The sequence below is a fragment of the Eretmochelys imbricata genome, chromosome 5, assembly GCF_965152235.1.
Source record: "Eretmochelys imbricata isolate rEreImb1 chromosome 5, rEreImb1.hap1, whole genome shotgun sequence".
Classification (NCBI taxonomy): domain Eukaryota; kingdom Metazoa; phylum Chordata; order Testudines; family Cheloniidae; genus Eretmochelys; species Eretmochelys imbricata.
Window position 1 is genome coordinate 89,360,510 of NC_135576.1, and position 19,081 is coordinate 89,379,590.

General features: G+C 41.5%; 1 protein-coding gene across 12 annotated transcripts in view; it reads right to left on the bottom strand.

Annotated features, from left to right (window-relative positions):
• Positions 1–19,081, bottom strand: part of AOPEP (aminopeptidase O (putative)) — a 389,108-nt gene that overhangs the window by 152,519 nt on the left and 217,508 nt on the right. For all 12 annotated transcript variants that reach the window (XM_077817475.1, XM_077817474.1, XM_077817471.1 and 9 more), the window contains 3 exons: positions 14,635–14,737; positions 14,407–14,514; positions 7,566–7,609 (listed from right to left, as the gene is read on the bottom strand). In XM_077817475.1, coding sequence (XP_077673601.1) covers positions 7,566–7,609; positions 14,407–14,514; positions 14,635–14,737 — 255 coding nt within the window. The remainder of the gene's footprint in view (positions 1–7,565; positions 7,610–14,406; positions 14,515–14,634; positions 14,738–19,081) is intronic.

Here is a 19,081-nt window from a genome sequence, read left to right on the forward strand (position 1 = left end):
CTTACAGGGAAGTAGAGTGAACCAAGGGGCGGGGGGTTTCATCAAGGAGAAACAAAGAGAACTTTCACACCGTAGCCTGCCAGTCATGAAACTGGTTTTCAAAGCTTCTCTGATGCGTACCGCGCCCTCCTGTGCTCTTCTAACCGCCCTGGTGTCTGGCTGCGTGTAACCAGCAGCCAGGCAATTTGCCTCAACCTCCCACCCCGCCATAAACGTCTCCCCCTTACTCTCACAGATATTGTGGAGCACACAGCAAGCAGTAATAACAGTGGGAATATTGGTTTCGCTGAGGTCTAAGCGAGTCACTAAACTGCGCCAGCACGTCTTTAAACGTCCAAATGCACATTCTACCACCATTCTGCACTTGCTCAGCCTGTAGTTGAACAGCTCCTGACTACTGTCCAGGCTGCCTGTGTACAGCTTCATGAGCCATGGCATTAAGGGGTAGGCTGGGTCCCCAAGGATACATATAGGCATTTCAACGTCCCCAACAGTTATTTTCTGGTCTGGGAATAAAGTCCCTTCCTGCAGCTTTTGAAACAGACCAGAGTTCCTGAAGATGCGAGCGTCATGTACCTTTCCCGGCCATCCCACGTTGATGTTGGTGAAACATCCCTTGTGATCCACCAGAGCTTGCAGCACTATCGAAAAGTACCCCTTGCGGTTTATGTACTCAGCGGCTTGGTGCTCCAGTGCCAAGATAGGGATATGGGTTCCGTCTATGGTCCCACCACAGTTAGGGAATCCCATTGCAGCAAAGCCATCCACTATGACCTGCACATTTCCCAGGGTCACTACCCTTGATATCAGCAGATCTTTGATTGCGTGGGCTACTTGCATCACAGCAGCCCCAACAGTAGATTTGCCCACTCCAAATTGATTCCCAACTGACCGGTAGCTGTCTGGCGTTGCAAGCTTCCACAGGGCTATCGCCACTCGCTTCTCAACTGTGAGGGCTGCTCTCATCTTGGTATTCATGCGCCTCAGGGCAGGGGAAAGCAAGTCACAAAGTTCCATGAAAGTGCCCTTTCACATGCGAAAGTTTCGCAGCCACTGGGAATCGTCCCAGACCCGCAACACTATGCGGTCCCACCAGTCTGTGCTTGTTTCCCGAGCCCAGAATCGGCGTTCCACAGCATGAACCTGCCCCATTAGCACCATGATGCATGCATTGGCAGGGCCCATGCTTTCAGAGAAGTCTGTGTCCATGTCCTGATCACTCACATGACCGCACTGACGTCGCCTCCTCGCCCGGTATCGCTTTGCCAGGTTCTGGTGCTGCATATACTGCTGGATAATGCATGTGGTGTTTAATGTGCTCCTAATTGCCAAAGTGAGCTGAGCGGCCTCCATGCTTGCCTTGGTATGGCGTCCGCACAGAAAAAAGGCACGGAATGATTCCCTAGACAGGGGAGGAGGCAAATGAGTACAAAACAAATCTGGTCTATTTCTTGTTTTGATCCACTCCATCTATCTTTTACATCTTTGGCTGGCAGCAGACGGTGCAGAAAGACTGCATGCCATCCACATCTCATGGCTGCTTGGCAGAAGATGGTACAGTACGACTGCTAGCCATCCTCATCTCTTGCCTGCCCGGCAGAAGATGGTACAGTACGACTGCTAGCAATCCGTATCGCCTGCCTGCTCACCATAAGACGGTTCGATAGGACTGACTGCAGGACTAAAGAGAATGACCTGGTCAAGTCACTCCAAATTTAGTCCCTGCGCCCATGTCTGCCCAGGCGCTCCCAGCCAACGACGAGGACGGCTACCAGTCGTACTGCACCATCTGCTGCCAGAAGGCAATGGGTTGCTGCTACTGTGTAGCAGTGCAGCACCACGTCTGCCAGCACCCAGGAGACATAGGGTGACGGTTACCTGAGTGGGCTCCATGCTTGCCGTGATATGGCATCTGCACAGGTAACTCAGGAAAAAAGGCGCGAAACGATTGTCTGCCCTTGCTTTCACGGAGGGAGGGAGGGAACGGGGGGCCTGACAATATGTACCCAGAACCACCCGCAGCAATGTTTTAGCCCCATCAGAGTGCTCCATTGTGACTGCTCTGGACAGCACTCTCAGATGCACGATTGTTTGCCATTGCTCTGACGCAGGGAGGGGCGACTGAGGACACGGCTTACAGGGTTGGCTTCAGGGAGCTAAAATCAACAAAGGGGGTGGCTTTACATCAAGGAGTATTTCAGACAGGACTTCACGGAGGGTTCCAATAAGAAATGGTGCACCTAAGTTATTGTTCTTATTGGAACAAGGAGGTTAGCTTGGCCTCTGATTGATACATGACTAGATTTACCTCACTGCACCTTCTCTGTGAGTGACTGCAGTGTGACCTAGAGGAATGAGTCCCCTAGACGGGGGGGGAGGGGGAAGCAAATGAATACAAAACAAATCTGGTCTATTTCTTGTTTTGATCCACTCCATCTATCTTTTACATCTTTGGCTGGCAGCAGACGGTGCAGAAGGACTGCATGCCATCCACATCTCATGGCTGCTCGGCAGAAGATGGTGCAATAGGACTGCTAGCAATCCGTATCACCTGCCTGCTCACCATAAGACGGTTCAATAGGACTGACTGCAGGACTAAAGAGAATGACCTGGTCAAGTCACTCCAAATTTAGTCCCTGCGCCCATGTCTGCCCAGGTGCTCCCAGCCGACGTGGCCAGGATGACGTCATGACCTCGTGACGACGTGACCTCGGACACGACGAGGACGGCTACCAGTCGTACTGCACCATCTGCTGCCAGAAGGCAATGGGTTGCTGCTACTGTGTAGCAATGCAGTACCACGTCTGCCAGCACCCAGGAGACATAGGGTGACGGTTACCTGAGCGGGCTCCATGCTTGCCGTGGTATGGCGTCTGCACAGGTAACTCAGGAAAAAAGGCGCGAAACGATTGTCTGCCCTTGCTTTCATGGAGGGAGGGAGGAAGGGAAGGGGGGCCTGACGATATGTACCCAGAACCACCCGTGACAATGTTTTAGCCCCATCAGGCATTGGGATCTCAATCCAGAATTCCAATGGGCAGCGGAGACTGCGGGAACTGTGGGATAGCTATCCACAGTGCAATGCTCTGGAAGTCGACTCTAGCCTCGGTACTGTGGAAGCGCTCCGCCGAGTTAATGCACTTAATGCACTTAGAGCATTTTCTGTGGGGACACACACACTTGAATATATAAAACCGATCTCTAAAAAAAGACTTCTATAAATTCGACCTTATTCCGTAGTGTAGACATACCCTAAGCATAGTACACAGGTCGACCTTACCCATAGTGTAGATATGGCTAGGTCAAAAGAAGGATTCTTCCACTGACCTAGCTACCTCCTCTTGGAGAGATGGATTACCTACATCAACAGAAAAACCTCTTCCACTGATGTAGTCATACCCTTAGACATCTGTTAGTTTCTTCGGCCCTTAGTCCTTCATACAAAAAGTTCCTTAGCAGAGAAGAGGCAAACCAAGGAGCCTGCAAATATATAATGTGCTCTACCCTATCTGGTTCTGGCCTCCTCCTGCCATGGTCTGTCAGGGGATATTGCCCTGGAGAAGAGTTTTCAATAGCCAAGCTCCCTTCAGAGGAGCAGTCCTATAAACCAGGCACTTATGCTATGCCACTCTTACCGCAGTACTACACGTGTAGCTACACGCTGCAGTGAAAGGCAGGCTGTGTTCACAGTTGTCACTGTGGCAGTGAAAGGCTCCAGAAATGTGGAGACATCAGGGAAAAACTCCAGCGGCACCTTTCACTGTGGCAAGGAAAGGCTCTGGAAGGGGCAGGCAGTGGGCAAAGGCTCCAGCACTGGAGAGCTGCCAGAGCTTTTCCTCATTGCTGGAGCCTTTCATTGTAGCAGGGAAAGGCTTTGGCAGTGAGGAGGCAGCAGGACACTACACTGCTAAAAATAGAAGTGTAGATGTGCTTGGGTGTGTAGAAAGCTATGTAGGGTACATACCCTGGGGGGTCAGATGTGTAGGACATTCTACTCACAAAAGCCATGCCGCACCACTTACACTGCTATTTATACCCACGCTAGCTGGGTGTGCAGAGTCTGTACTCTACATGCATAAGTATAGATACACGTTGAAACGATCTCTTGTAGGTCTGAAAGGAAGACAAAATCAACGGGGATGTCACTTGGGAGGCTGCATCTGAATGGAGAAGAGTCTCTTCGATGCAGTTGCCGATCAACTGGTATCAGTTGAAAAATTATCTGTAACTAAAAACTAAAGCCCTCCTATACTGGAGGGAAACTCAAACTTTGGTGCAAGAGTGCTTTAGACCTCACCTGATGTACCCAATAACAGAAAAATAATTAGCATTATTCCAACATATAAACTATATAAAATTGCCATGTTGTCATATGACTTTTTCAGCCAATGATAATCCAGGAATTCTCATTGCCAAAATCTACAATAGACCAAATTCTGTTCTCAGTTACACCAGTAAACACTATTGTCGACAGTACGGGCAGAAGTGGGGGCAGGAGTTTGGCCTAAATTTATACTATTAAGCATTTTTATAAGGGCCACCACTTCAGGACAAACATTAGGAGTTTAATATGGGTGTTTAATACCATCCAGCTAAGGGGCTTTTCTTAGTATTAAAATGATAGTTGATTGAGTTGGGTAGATCTGCCATTTTTGTGCAAAGAGGCTTTTTAGATTTAGCTCTTATGTTTAAATGCATTTCATTCCAATCCTGGAAATCATGTGTGATGAAACATTCATCAATGGAAAATGTTTAGACAAATTTAATTTTGGAAGAACAATGAATCCCCTTCTGCCCTTGCTCTTTTACCCTAGTTATGAAGGTATATACAAATCATAACAGAGAATGTCCAGTAACAGAAAAGCATCATTACAACACACAAGGAATAAAAGCCTGCTCTATGTACAGATGACCTTTTGTTAGTCTTGGCGTTAGCACTGATCTCTGCACCCAGTGTGATTTTGGCAGTAGACAAATTCAGGTATATCAAATGTCTGGTTACAAAATAGATTATCATGAATCTGAAATTCTGCCTTTACATTCCATAGGGGTATGCAAGAGCAACTGGAGCCATACTTCATTTGCAGTGATCTTACTAAAAGTGAAAATATCCTGGCACATATCTAGATCAAAAATTGGTTTCCTTGTTCAAATAACACTTTGTACCAAATCTAAGAATAGGAAAAGTGAAAAATGGAAAAAAGAGGGTTTAACAAGAAATCTGGGTATTTTAATGTCATTAAAATGAACTAACTTCCCTAACTAGACTTTTTGTTTTTCCTGACCATTTTTGAGCTAGAAAACCACTTCTCATTATTTATAAAAGTATTATTCCTGAGGTATTTTTGGAAAAGTTTAAAAAAAAAAGTCTGGACCAGATTCATAGATTCCAAAGCCAGACCACTGTGATCATCTAGTCTGACCTCCGGTACAGCACAGGCCATAGAACTCCCTCAAAATAATTGCTAGAGCAGATCTTTTAGAAAAACATGCAATCTTGTTTCAAAAATTGTCAGAGATGGAGAGTCCACCATGACCTTTGGTAAAATCTTCCAATGGTTAATTATTCTCACTGTTTAAAATGTATGCCTGATTTCCAGTCTAAATTTGTCAAGCTTCAACTTCCCACCATTGGATCATGTCATATCTTTTTCTGCTAGACATTAAACTCATGATGCAACATAACAAATAATCTAGTTAGAGACAATTTGTAAATAGCTAATATTTAACCCCTGGGTTACAGTAGCACATTCACAATGCCTTTGGGGGACCCACCTTACAAGGTACTTAAACATCCTGACTTACATGGGAAATGAGGATTCTCAGTAGCTCACAAGTTCTGGGATATGAAAGAATAGCAGAAATTGAAAGTTTCATTTCCATCATCTTTTCTTGGACTCTCCAAGGTGTGAAGCAAATACATAACCTTTGAAAAGCCAGTATCTACAAAATGTCCACATATTTAAGAACACGTATCCCCCTACACTACATTTACTACACATACCTCTTTGGTAGTTGACTTGCATTCAACTGAAAATACGATAATTGTCAAGATGCTAATGCAAATGTTTGTTGGTGGTCAACAGGGGACATCCCCTTTATCTCCCTCACTCTATTATCTCCAATGATCCTAGGCCATGAAAATACGGTAGGGGGTGGAACAGACTGGCGAAAGTCATATGTCTCATCCAGCGTGCAGAGTGTACTGGCCCTTTATTTCGAATACACGGCAGAACTGTGATCAGTAAAATGATTCAAACACATTTTATTTTGACCACCTTGCAAAAAACAAAGCAGTTTATGGTCAAACCAGCTCCCAAATATTTTACAGGATCTTATGGAATAATTAACCCCTTTACAATAAAATACATCGTTCTCTCTCCTCCATATTTATGCCTATGGAAAATAAAAGTCAATGACACCAAAAAGGAAAAAAAGGGTGCTTGGTAATATCATTTTTCTTGGTTGAAACGTAAACATTTTTTATAAAACACTTCAAACTTGATAAAACTTGGCAATATTTCTAACTTGTGTTCTCAAAATGGTTGAGAGTTGGCAGTTGGAAGACACACTAGTTATCAAATTATTACTCCCCCTATCATGAGGTATAAAACTCCTGAGAGACTTTGTAATGTTGATATTGGATCTAACATACTGCTCATTATGAAGCAGGTTTAATCTGAAGTTTCTCAGATACTTTTAGCAGCTGAATATACAAGAACAAGAGAATTAAGACTTCCAGACCTTCTGATTAAACAGTGAACCAAGCAGTTATGACAGTTTATAAATGGAAAAATTAATTGACTGTATGAAAGGACACTGACATTCAGATACATGTATGCAACTTTCACTGACAACAGTGGGATTTGTGCAAATATCTCAGAGAGCTACCTTGGCCAGTAGGCTTTACCAGCTATAGCCAACAATATTTCTTCCATTTCTGTTTTTCCTTTGGCTGTCTAAAATACCAAGCAACATCTTCTGTTTACTTTTCACAAGATCAATTTTTTGTTTGTTGCAGGCTGAACTGCTGTTATCCATTATATAACTATGAGTCAGCTTCTGATCCCCTTACACACTTTGAACAGTACCTTAGTCCTCAAGAAGTCCCACTGGAGACAATGGGGATTATTCGAGGAGGAGACAATGGGGATTACTCATGGAGTACGCTGTACTTGTACTTGAGTAAGGATAGAAAAATTTGACCCAGTATTTGGACACTGGCAGTTATATGGTTTTACGGATGGGTGATTTTGTAGCTAAAGTACAGAACAGAGATTATTCAAAGCTCTGGTACAGACTTCCTTCTGTAAGCTTGGGCAAGTCAATTGGGGGAAAATGTTCAAGGGTGTATAAGACAGTCAGGCACCTAATTCTTTAATGTTTAGGTGCTACATAAGTGTGATGTATCCTCAGTATTAACATAGCTTTATGCTTACCTTTCCTGTCAGGGTGTGTGTGTGATATTAGAACCCCCCTACTGACATCTCCAGTTGGCACAACTCTTATTTACTGCTGATTTTTACTCCCCTTCCTTTATCTTTTCTAACCTGATTTTCACATACCCTTTTTGTTCTGGGATGTCCTCCAGCAGCATGTAAAGAAAATCCTGGAAAAGGAACAAAAGCACCACAATGAATATCTCTATAAAAGATTACAGTCTGTCTATGTCACTAGCAATAGAATTTAAACAGCTGCAGATAGGAGAACGATAAGGAAGAAATTTATGTTTCATCTATATTATTACTTTGTTCAATTGTTTAGACAATATATATTTTGTCTGTCAGTTTTCCAACCCAGTCAAGCTGAAAGGTTTTACAAGTTAGAAGAAAAAGAACCTGAAAATACTGCTCACTGTTTTAACACAATCCTACATTCTGACTTTATTGAATCTATTGCATACCACAACAAAACTACATTAAAAGAACTTTAATTAAGGTTGCAAATTCTAGCACCCAAAACTTAGGAAAAGTTAAGAATGCTGAAATTAAGGCTGCCTGTGCAACCTTACTTTAGCTTCCTGGTGTGTCTGCATTATGATATAGTCTTTAATTACATATTCACATACTTTTTTCCCAAAAAAAGGCACATCCTTGAAGTGTCAGGCAACCTTAATAATAGGTGTTGCAACCAGCCCTGCCTAGAATAATACAGTTCATTCTCTTTATAAAGTTACCCTTGGCATACCAGAGGTATTCTGGCACTCATCTCTTTAAACATAATCTCAGTCTTTATAACAATCACTTTGATACAACACACTAACTACTTGGGCTCCTACAAGTAGCTTTCAGGAGAGAAGCATTATTAAAAATAACTCTCCATTTTTACCGTCTATTTTTAACTAGCAGTAAATCAAGTTTGTTAATATTAAAAGTATCTTACTGGGGACAGGTCTATTAGCCTAGTGATGCTGTGCATTGCAGAACAGATTGCTTAGTATGATTCCGGAAAGTGAGCTCTTGCTCCCTTGGCAAAGAGCATTGTATTGAAGGCAGAAAGTTTGATTCCTAGAGAATGGGGGTATTCAATAATGACCCTGTTTTGCTGAATACTGATCACATTGTTAAAGGAGAGGGAGTACATAGTTCAAAGCATCAGTAATGGAATAAACCTTTCCACTTTAAATAAGGTCAAATTCAAGCCAGGTCAGTACTGTTGTCCAAAAGATTTTACCATTTTTTGGCATCATTACAGCTGTGACAGGGATGATACAAATCTGACTGAAAGTATTCATTCTATATAAATGGCATTGAGTAACTTCAAATGTTAATCTAGCCAGATCCCTTGATCTGCTACCTCATCAGTTTTATAACCTATTATTAGCTGATATCTCTTGTCCTACTTGTGTTTTCACATTGTATATATTATAGTCTCAGTTACTGTGAGACAAAAATCTCTACTTTTTGATTCAGGCTCTTCTTGGTTTTCCAAGAAGATAATGAGAGGAAATTAAGAAGAAGAAAGACAATGCATATCCATCTATTAACAATAAAGCAATAGCTATCATTTTACAATCTTCCTTGAAATTAGGATGCTTCTATTGTTCTGTAAGTATTATACAATTATTTGATTTAGAATTGAAGTTTATAACGCATGTATTTCAGGGTTCTAAAAATAGGTATTTAGAACTACAAAGAAGGGTAACCACAAATTAGCATCTACACTATATTCTACAGTAGGTGGTGATAAAGGCACCACCCATTTCCCTCTGGCAGGAGTTCTCAAACTGGGAGTCGGGACCCCTCAGGGGGTCACAAGGTTATTATATGGGGGATCACGAGCTGTCAGCCTCCACCCCAAACCCCATTTTGCCTCCAGCATTTATAATGGTGTTAAATATATTAAAAAGTGTTTTTAATTTATAAAGGGGGTCACACTCAGAGGCTTGCTATGTGAAAGAGGTCACCAGTACAAAAGTTTGAGAACCACTATGGCGTGGTAAACTGTGACTGGGAGCCAGAGAAGGAAACAGGTGGAGCGGGGACTGCAAGTCAGTAAGTGAGGGAAGACTGAGATGGGATGAGGAGCCAAGAGGAAGGCTAGAAGTGGCTGGGCAAGGAGATTGGGTACCAGTGGAGCTGGATGAAGGTGTTGGTGTATAAAGAAGACAGATCTGCTGAGGAGCCAGGGTTCTGGTGTATAACTGGGACTGGTGTTTAAGGAGTCTGGGACTGAGATTAGAAGTCCGGGGACTGGCTAGGTAAAGAGAATTGACTGGGATGAGGAACCAGAGGTGGAGAAGAGACAGGATAGGGAAAAGGACAAGTTGGAGGTAGAGGACAGAACAGTCTGTGATCACTAGGGCACATTCCTTTCCAGAGCCAGAATTCCAGAATTCATGAATCTCACCATTCCTCTGCTGTCTGCAAATATCTGTGAAACTCACTAGCAAAGTGTGTCTCATTCCCCTCTAGTGCCATCCACAGAGATTTGCAGTCTTTTACTGCTATTACAGGTTTCAGAGTAACAGCCGTGTTAGTCTGTATTCGCAAAAAGAAAAGGAGTACTTGTGGCACCTTAGAGACTAACCAATTTATTTGAGCATAAGCTGTCGTGAGCTACAGCTCACTTCATCGGACGCATCCGATGAAGTGAGCTGTAGCTCACGAAAGCTTATGCTCAAATAAATTGGTCAGTCTCTAAGGTGCCACAAGTACTCCTTTTCTTTTTACTGCTATTAGTTACTCTATTAGCTCAAGCAGCAGAGATCTGGCTGGTGAGTCCTACCATGCTGATTACTCATGTGGATGTCAAGATGATGCCATACAATGGAATTTATGTTTTTTCAGCTTTTTTTTAAAATGTAGAAAATTAGACACAAAACATTAAATTAAAACAACATTATTAGGGTTGCAAAGTCAAGCACTCAATAGTTAGGAAATGATCCAGGCAACCTTAATTCTTGCTTTTCCTAACTTTTGAGTGTTTGACTTTGCAATCTTAATAATGTTTTTAACATAGTTTTTGTGTGTATGATTATAAATAAAGTTAATGTTCACAGAGTTTATAGCAAGCATATGTGCAGAGAAAGAAGTCTTTAAAAAGCAGTGAACTGGAAGATAATCAATGTAGTCTACGAGCATAGCATAACATGATTAATTAGATTTAAAATGATAGTCAAATATTTTAGAACTAAAATGTAGGTTTTGCTTTAGAAAGATTTTGATAAAACTTGATTTTAATAGATTATTTCATTAAGTTTTAATTTCAGTAGGTTGTGTTTGAATATAAATATTCCCTTCACAGTATTAGCAATCAAAAAATGGCAACAATGTGTTAGTGAATGTGAGAATCAGAATATGAAACTAACTGGATTTAAGTGAAACTGACATCTATTTCTGTGTTCCAACCAGAATTAAGTGCAAAAAGCAAACAAAGGCTCCAATCCTGCAATCTGCTCTGCACAGGGGGTCCCCTGAGCCTATGTGCAGCCCCATTGACATCAATGAGTATTCAGGCAAGCTCAGGGTCTTCAAACATGGAAAAGCTTTCAGGACTGGGGCCAAAGAGTATAATAAATACATTTTAGACCCCGATTTCTTTGAAAAGCAATCCAGAAGTGTCTATGCACAAAAATGCTCAGACACCGGCATGTCTACATTTCCACCTCCAACTTGCCCATTTGCTCATACAAATGTGGAAGACAGACACATAACTATTAACTTGCAGGTGTAGATACCCACCTATTATACAAAATTGTAGTAATTGTATGGGTATACCTAAGTGTGCATATGTATATACGTACACCTAGGCCTCTAGTCACTGAAAGTTTGCTTTTTAAAACTTTGTCATAACAAAATCTGGGATTTAAAAAGAGTTGTTTGTTTGTTTTTAAGCAAGACTGTTTTTGTGCCACACCAAATTAGAACCGAAGCAGAATGGGGGAGTAGTACAGGTCCTGGCTATTATTATAGCAGATGGAACTATATGAAAATGAAACTTTGCAAACAACTTGATTCCTAGTGTGTTCTTTTTCCACCACCAAATTAAACAGTACAGTTAATTGCACGAGTGAAATCAGGAACTTGTACTCATTTCTATTTATTTCTACATCACTCCATTCATTATAAAATTTTAAGTCAAAGCAGCTACTAAATGAATTCTCCCATAGAAAGTAAAACAGAAGATTTATTTTTAAATCCTGCTAAAAGATTCCAGACTTGCTTTACTCATCTGTTGCTACTTCAACTAAAATAAACAAAAACTACGATTAAAAACATACTAAGCACTGGCAATCAAAATGAAGGGAAAAAGCAAACTGATTAATGTTTCACGTCTGAAGTCATTTCCTTGCACCTGCACCTCTCATCTAGGAAAAATACTACAAATATCATTGAAAACAAGACTTGTATTCAGAAAGTAGATAATTATTTGCACTGTGAGATTTTACTTTCTCTCTTCCTCAGAACTCTTAATGCTGGGAACGCTTACAATTGTTTTGGACAAGGTAAAAGTAAAACAACACAACATTTAAATTTACCACTTGTGCCTTTGTTTTAAACCTCTTATTGCTTCAGTGGTGACAGAATACAATACTTATTCAAGAAAGAACCCGAATAAGAAAAAGTTAATATTAGAAGTAATTAATTAAAACTTTCTACCGTGTATGCCTAGCTACAATTAAATGCCAAATACCTACACAAATGAAACATTGAAGTTGAGATTCTCAATACACAGAGTCAAGAAATTCAGAATTAACCATAACTCTGCCTCCTTGCATTTTTATTACATAGTTATACAACAAAGATGGACCAATAGAAAATACTACTTATGTGTGTGTCTAGAAATGTACACTGATTGCTACCTAAGGGTAAGATCTAACTCCTACTCAATCCTTCCAGTAACTTTGGCTTTGGCCCCCAATGAACTTCCGAGAAAGTACCAGAAGTGTTGCAATGGCATTGTAGCTCATTCCAACCACCTCTGATTCCCAAACATAGACACTCATGACCGTTCAAAGGATCAAACTTCAGTGTCTTTCTGGTGTAAGAAAATACACTCTGATTGATGCATTTTTAAGAAAACATCCATAACTTTATTATTTCAAAATCAAATATCTTCAAACAAAGAAAAGCACGTTTCTCAATCTTGACTAATCACATGGCCAAGTTTGAAGTTTTAAAACAAAGTCTTCTTTGAATTAATTATATTCAAAAAATGAGTCTTGAGAAATCTTAGATGAAAAATGACATTCACTCTCAACTCAAAAATGGCTCAACAAATTTTTATCAAACTACAACAAACATTTGCTTCTGGGATGAGAACAAGCATGAAATGTTTCAGTTTGTGAGAGAACAGCTGGATACATTACCAATTCACATTTTATTGCAGAGCATTGGAGTGAGAGGGGAGATTACTAGTAAATTAGTACTACCACCGCAATATGATCTGGCTAGGATGACTAATAGCTTAATGCATTGGGACCTTCCCACATTTTGCAATATTTATGCAATCCACTAACTTAATTGATTTCCTGTCAGGCTAGTAGATCTAACTGCAACAAGGCTGACTTTTTCTACCCCAATCCAATACTTTTCCTGCAGTCAAATTAAGGGCATTAGCCAGCTTTTTGCTTTCTTGCTATAGTTTCCAAAAAAGCTTCCAGCTGGTGCTAACACTAGAGCACTGGTGTTCACCACTTGGTAGCCCTAGTGTAGACAAGTCTTCCACACTGATTGGTATTTTTTACTCTGTGCCAATTAAAACTTCTCCAAGGAAGTCTAGTTGACCTGGTATTCAAAACAGTTGCAAGCAGTGGGAACCTTATCTACCTTAGGGTGCCCAGTGTTCCCTCAAGAGGTAAAGCTGCACCTAGTGTACACAAGACTAAAGAATGGGTATAAGTACTACTAGCTTGTTCTTTTACTGGAGCAGTTAGAGTCATGGAATAGCTTTCCCCAGCTTTCTTCTTTGGCTGCAGCAAAGACTTGTAACTCTGCATAGAAATAGTTAGCAGTTAGGCAGCAAGTCTCTTCCCTTCTTCGGGCCTGGCTTTAAAAAGAATCTCCTTTCAGAGTGAATCTTAAGGCCACTTTTAGCAGTCACTATTTTTCCTGCACTTGCTGATTACCCAGTTTAACTCAGCACATAACTGCTGCAATGTGCTTGCAATGTTCCAAATACACATACAAGTCCAGAATCTTGAAAGTCCAAAGCAACAAATATAAATGCAGGTTTTGTTCCCATGCCACCTTCAATGTATTTAGATGAAATTATCTTTATCATATCAAAGTCTGACACAGGTACTCGAACCTGAATAAATGGGTGCACATGAGTCAGTCTGACAGCAATGCAACTTCAAGGCACTCAGACAACGCCACAGTGATGACTGCACAATACAGTATATACTATTATAAGATCAGATACAGTATCTCATATCAATTACACTAAGAACTAATTTCTGTTTCCATTGATTTCAATGGAATATTTGCCACTGACCTCAAGGGAGTAGGATTGTATCCTTCCAGTATATACATAGTATTTAGTTTTTACTGCTAACAGCTAAGGGGAATTTATATTTAGTTCAAGTTGCAGAGGTCTGTACTTCTGGAGCAGGATGATCTCAATTTATACCCCTTGTTGCCATGAAGTGCTGAATAATAATAATACATACATACATACATATCACTTGTAGAACACTTTTTATGCAAAGTTCCAAGTTTATAAAGGACAGTAAATATCATCTCCATTTTACAGATTGGGAAAATGGGGCACAGAAGTGATGTGTGACTTGCTTTAGGAAAACGGAGTTCATGTTGGAGCTTAAAACAGAATCCAAGTTTCCTGACTCGGTGTCCTATGTCCTAGACACATTTTAAATTTCCAAAAGCAGTGATTTAAATAGTCAAACAGAAAATAAAAGTCACTTATTTTTCAAAAACTGGGCAACAAGCACCAGCAGAGTACCTGAGAAAGGATCAGTTGTCCATGAAACTTTTGCACAAACTTCCTTAAAAATTCAAAATATGTAGCCTCTCCAATTTTCTTGGCTAGAGATTGCAGAAGGAAATAGCCCTGGAAGAAATCAGTACCAAAGACAAAGATGATGCTATTAATTAAAGAATACACAAAAATAAGTGTTTATAAAATGTGTTAGTAACATCAGCTTCAGTTAGGTCAGTTTCGCACTCTTACCTTCAAGTAATGAACCTGCATGAAGATTTTTTCTGCATTAAGACCATGTTTGATTATGCATGTTCCAGACTCACTCACTTCTCCTGTGTTCTCTTTGTTTGGCCTAAAATGATTGCAAATCAATTAAATTTTTGATAAGTGAGCAAAGAACTAATGCATTACAAACTTTCATTGCCCAAAATGATGATAATAGGTTGGTATCTTCAGTCACTACTCACTAGTGCATTAGTCTCCATTCTACTCTGGAATTGAATTTGTGCTAAATAGCTTAGCAGTTCTCAGCTGGAGGTCTGCAACCCACTGCGGGACTGTGAGCCATTTCAGGGGGTCTGCCAAGCAAGGCCACTTGGAGCCCTGGGGCTGAAGCTTGGAGTTCTGGTACCCTGAGCCCTGACAGAAGCTGCCCCACGGGACTGAAGCCCTAAACTGCTCCTACAGAGCTAAAGCCCCAAGCCACCCCCCACCCCAAGGTGCTAAAGAGCTGAGAACCCATCCTGTGGGGCAAAACCCTCAAGCCTTCCATCCCACTGGGCTCCTAAGCGCCCCCTGCCCCAGCCCTGCAGGACAGAAGCACCCCCCTGAGGCTGAAGCCCGGAGCCTTCCTTCTTCTGGCTCTGCAGTTTTTATTTCATGTTGGGGGAGGGGGGCTCTGAAAGAAAAAGGTTGAGAATCCCTGAAATAGCTTAGCTAATGTGAAAAGAAGTAGAAATAACAAGAAATGTATCCCTCTAATGTGATTTTGTGTGTGGCTGCGCAAACAGCTGAGGTTAAACTGAAAGCCAACACTAAGCTGGGATATAATACTTGCTCTTCCCTCCCAGACGTGACATCATATTGCATGGTATTTAATTAGGAGATACTACGTAGACAGCAGTGTTACATTATGAACAAAGGCAGACAAAAAAAGACAGAGATATTTGAGATGGAGGTATATGAGAAGGAAGGATATTGAACTCATTACACCCGGCTACATATTTCACTTTTCATACCTGAACACAGCTTAACAGCTCACAAGACTACACCTGCAAGAATGAATGGCCTCTTTCATCTACATTTAATACGCTACAGAAAAGTATAAGCCTTCCATTCTTTTTCTTCTTTGGTTTGTCATTTTGCGTGCATGTCAGCAAAAAACAACCAGAGCTTTGAAAGAGAGAGCCTGCCACACAGAGCCTTGGGAATTCTCAGTCAGACAGACAGTAATATCCAGAACAAATTCAAACTATGTTAACTCTTTAGTACTGGGTCTTCAGATTGCCAACCCTCAATAGGCACGACGGAAGTCTATACTAGTTATTAGTGCCTAGCAGTCCTATAAGTTTAATCACAGAGAAGAAAAACTAAAGACAAATTATGCAAAATTTCCCCCTCCTCTGTAAATGGTGTCTTCCATACCACAGCCACAGTATTGAAGTACTAATTCTTCCTCGCCTTCAAACTTCTTTCCAAGAGGTCCCACACAGGGTGGTCAAAGAGGACTAGACAGCACTTCTTTAGGAGTCTATCAACATGACTGAAAAAAATTCTGGAGACTTTAACTATAGTTTTAGTATGAGCGAAAGGTGGCAAACTAGCAGTTCTGGAAACTTCAGCCCTATTTTTCCCCTCCACAAAATAGGGACAGCACAGGAAGCAGCAGTCCAAGCTTCATTTCAAACGCCATTAATATGTCTCAGAGGGACCAACTCTAAGAGTCAAGTCTCGAGACCCATTTAAACCTTGGTCTCTGCTTTTATTGCCAAGAAAGATGAATACAAGCAGCTAATTTTACTTAATCCAATGAACAGACAATAAATATTTTTGCTTACTAATAACCAGTCATTTTTCACCAAAAGATGAAAGGGACATATCTCATTACTAGTCCTCTGAGCCATCCCCCCCCATAAAGTGTGTGCATGTGTATTTAAGAACAATTAAACAAACAGAACTTAATCCACATTCCATAATTCACATAATTCCGTAATACAACCTATCTCAGTGATTCCCAAACTGTGGTACAGGAGAATGTTGTAAGTGGTATACCAGACACTGTTGAAAAGAAATTGTTCAGTTTCAAATCAACAGTGGTTGCATGAGGTGCAGCTTGCCAGAAAGTGGTTGTGAAACAAAATGCATGTGCGTGGACAATTTTAGCCATAATGGGGAACAACATTCACCAATAATGCCAGCACAGTAGTTTTATTAGCCGTGTGTTGTGCACTGTGGCTGTGCAGATGAGCACTGTGCTCTGATCTAGTGCATAGCGAGCTGGATTTCTACTGAGCCTAGCCTTCAGTTTGTGCCACATTGCACAGCTCAAGACATGAGGCAAACTTGCAAAGGCCACATCACCGGAGCTCCTTTTTTCTGAAAAAGAACATGCATACAGTCTAGTTCAGAGTGTAGGCAAAACTTGCAGCTGCAAGGACTCACAAGACTTAAAGGGCATGCTCCAGGAAGCTGCTGCAGAGCATAATCCATCTGTAACCTGTGCCTTACAGAGGCTGCAGCCTGACCCCTGCTAGGCTGCGAAGCAGGGGACACATAAGGAATTCTCTCCTGTCTCTGCAGGGAAGTTGGGGATGGGGATGATTGGTCGGTCTGCTGAATAAAAGCCTAGATGCAGGCCTGGCTCTTCAGGAGCAAGTTGGTCTGCTGCAGTTGGAATCTTCTCAGAGCAGGATGAACCCTTGAGCAATTTGCCCAGCACTGCAAGCAACCAGGGGGTGGGGCCCTGCTTGATTTGGGAGTCAGACCAGCGGAGAAGCAAAAAAGGCTTCATTGAGCTGAAACTGCCTGATACCCAGGTAATACCCCTAACTTCCAGCCAAGATACCCCCAACTCTCTACCTCTCTGAGCTGCCTTCCATTTTACACACACACACCCCCTTCTCATTAATGGCACTTCCTTTGTTTTCTCCGAAAGCTACTCAAAATGCTTTGTATATAATGTCTGCATCTGTAATTTTCACTCCATGCATCTGAAGAAGTGGAGTTTTTACCCATGAAGCTTATGCCCAAATAAATCCATTAGTCTTTACGGTGCCACTGGACTCCTTGTTGTTTTGTGGATACAGACTAATATGGCTACCCCCGATACTTGTCAAAATGCTTTGTATTTTTCTTGATTTAAATTTTGTAAAAAGAGAACCAGACTGAAATTTGGCTCAAATTCAACAGTAATCAAGATAAGAATTAGCAAGAACTTCAAACTTAAATTAGACAAGTTAAAAAAAAAGATCAACCCATTGAATGTACTTAAGTGGCATACCAAAAATGTCAGCGGGAGGCTCAGGGCTTTAGCCCTTTGGGGTGGGGGGTGGCTCGGAGCTTTAGCTCCACACGGTTGGGGGTCTCAGGGCTTCATCCCTGCGGGGCGGCTTCTGCCAGGGCTTGGAACCCCAGAGCCTCAGAGCTTCAGCCCCATGGGACGCCTGGCAGACCCTCTGAAATGGCTTGCAGCCTCCCCAGTGGGCGGCAGACCCCTGCTTGAGAACCACTGGGTTAGAGCACTCACCTGGGATGGGAGAGACTGAGGCTCAAGTCCTTGCTTCGCCTGATCCTGAGCAGGACTTCAACCTTGCTCTCTTACATCCAAGGTAATCTTGGCTATTCTGGGGAGGTCTCTGTCTTGCTCTCTGTTTTATTTTTGGTTTCACTCCACAACAGAAAGAAAACAAATATGAAACCCTCACAATTTTTCACTGAACTGTATTCTTGTTTTTTGGATAGCCCTAACATTTTAAGCTTCTTCAGGCATTTATTTTACTCGTGAGTCCATGAGTAATTAAGGTAAGCCTATTAATGCCTAAAATAAACATGCACAAAAAGGAGAAATAAGCATGTGGTTCTTCAAACATCAATTTTTCAAGCAGCTGGTAATAATCTAGTAAAGTTTGGGAACCAGTGGTCCATCTAACCTAAAGTCATTTTTAATATGCAAGTATTCAGAGCATTACATTTCATACAGAACTAGGAATTATTGTAAATCAAAAGACAGTCCCCATTTTCTAACAGAAACATGCCTGTGGTTCAGCAGAAGTTCATCAAACCCAAAATGTGTTTGTGACACATTTCAGGTTTGATTAATTGGCATTTTCTAATGAAACCCCATTTCATCTGAAAATTCCTGGGTCCCACAAGGATCAATTCTCAGTCTGGTCCTATTCAACATCTACATACAGCCACTAGGTGAACTGGTCAGGTGACCTGGACTCAAGGACCAGAAATATGTAGATGACCCACAATTCTACCCATCCTTCCCCACATACAATCATACCACTACCACCAAGATAGCCAAAGGCTTGGATCAGATTGGGTCTTGGATGAAGAAGAGCTGGTTGAAGCTAACCCTGGGCAAGACAGAGGTGATAGTGGTGGACAGAGGAAAGCATTCTGAAGAGTTTACAGTCATGATGCAGTCTCCTTTGGTTGAAGGTACACACCCACAATTGGTCAATTCAGTCTG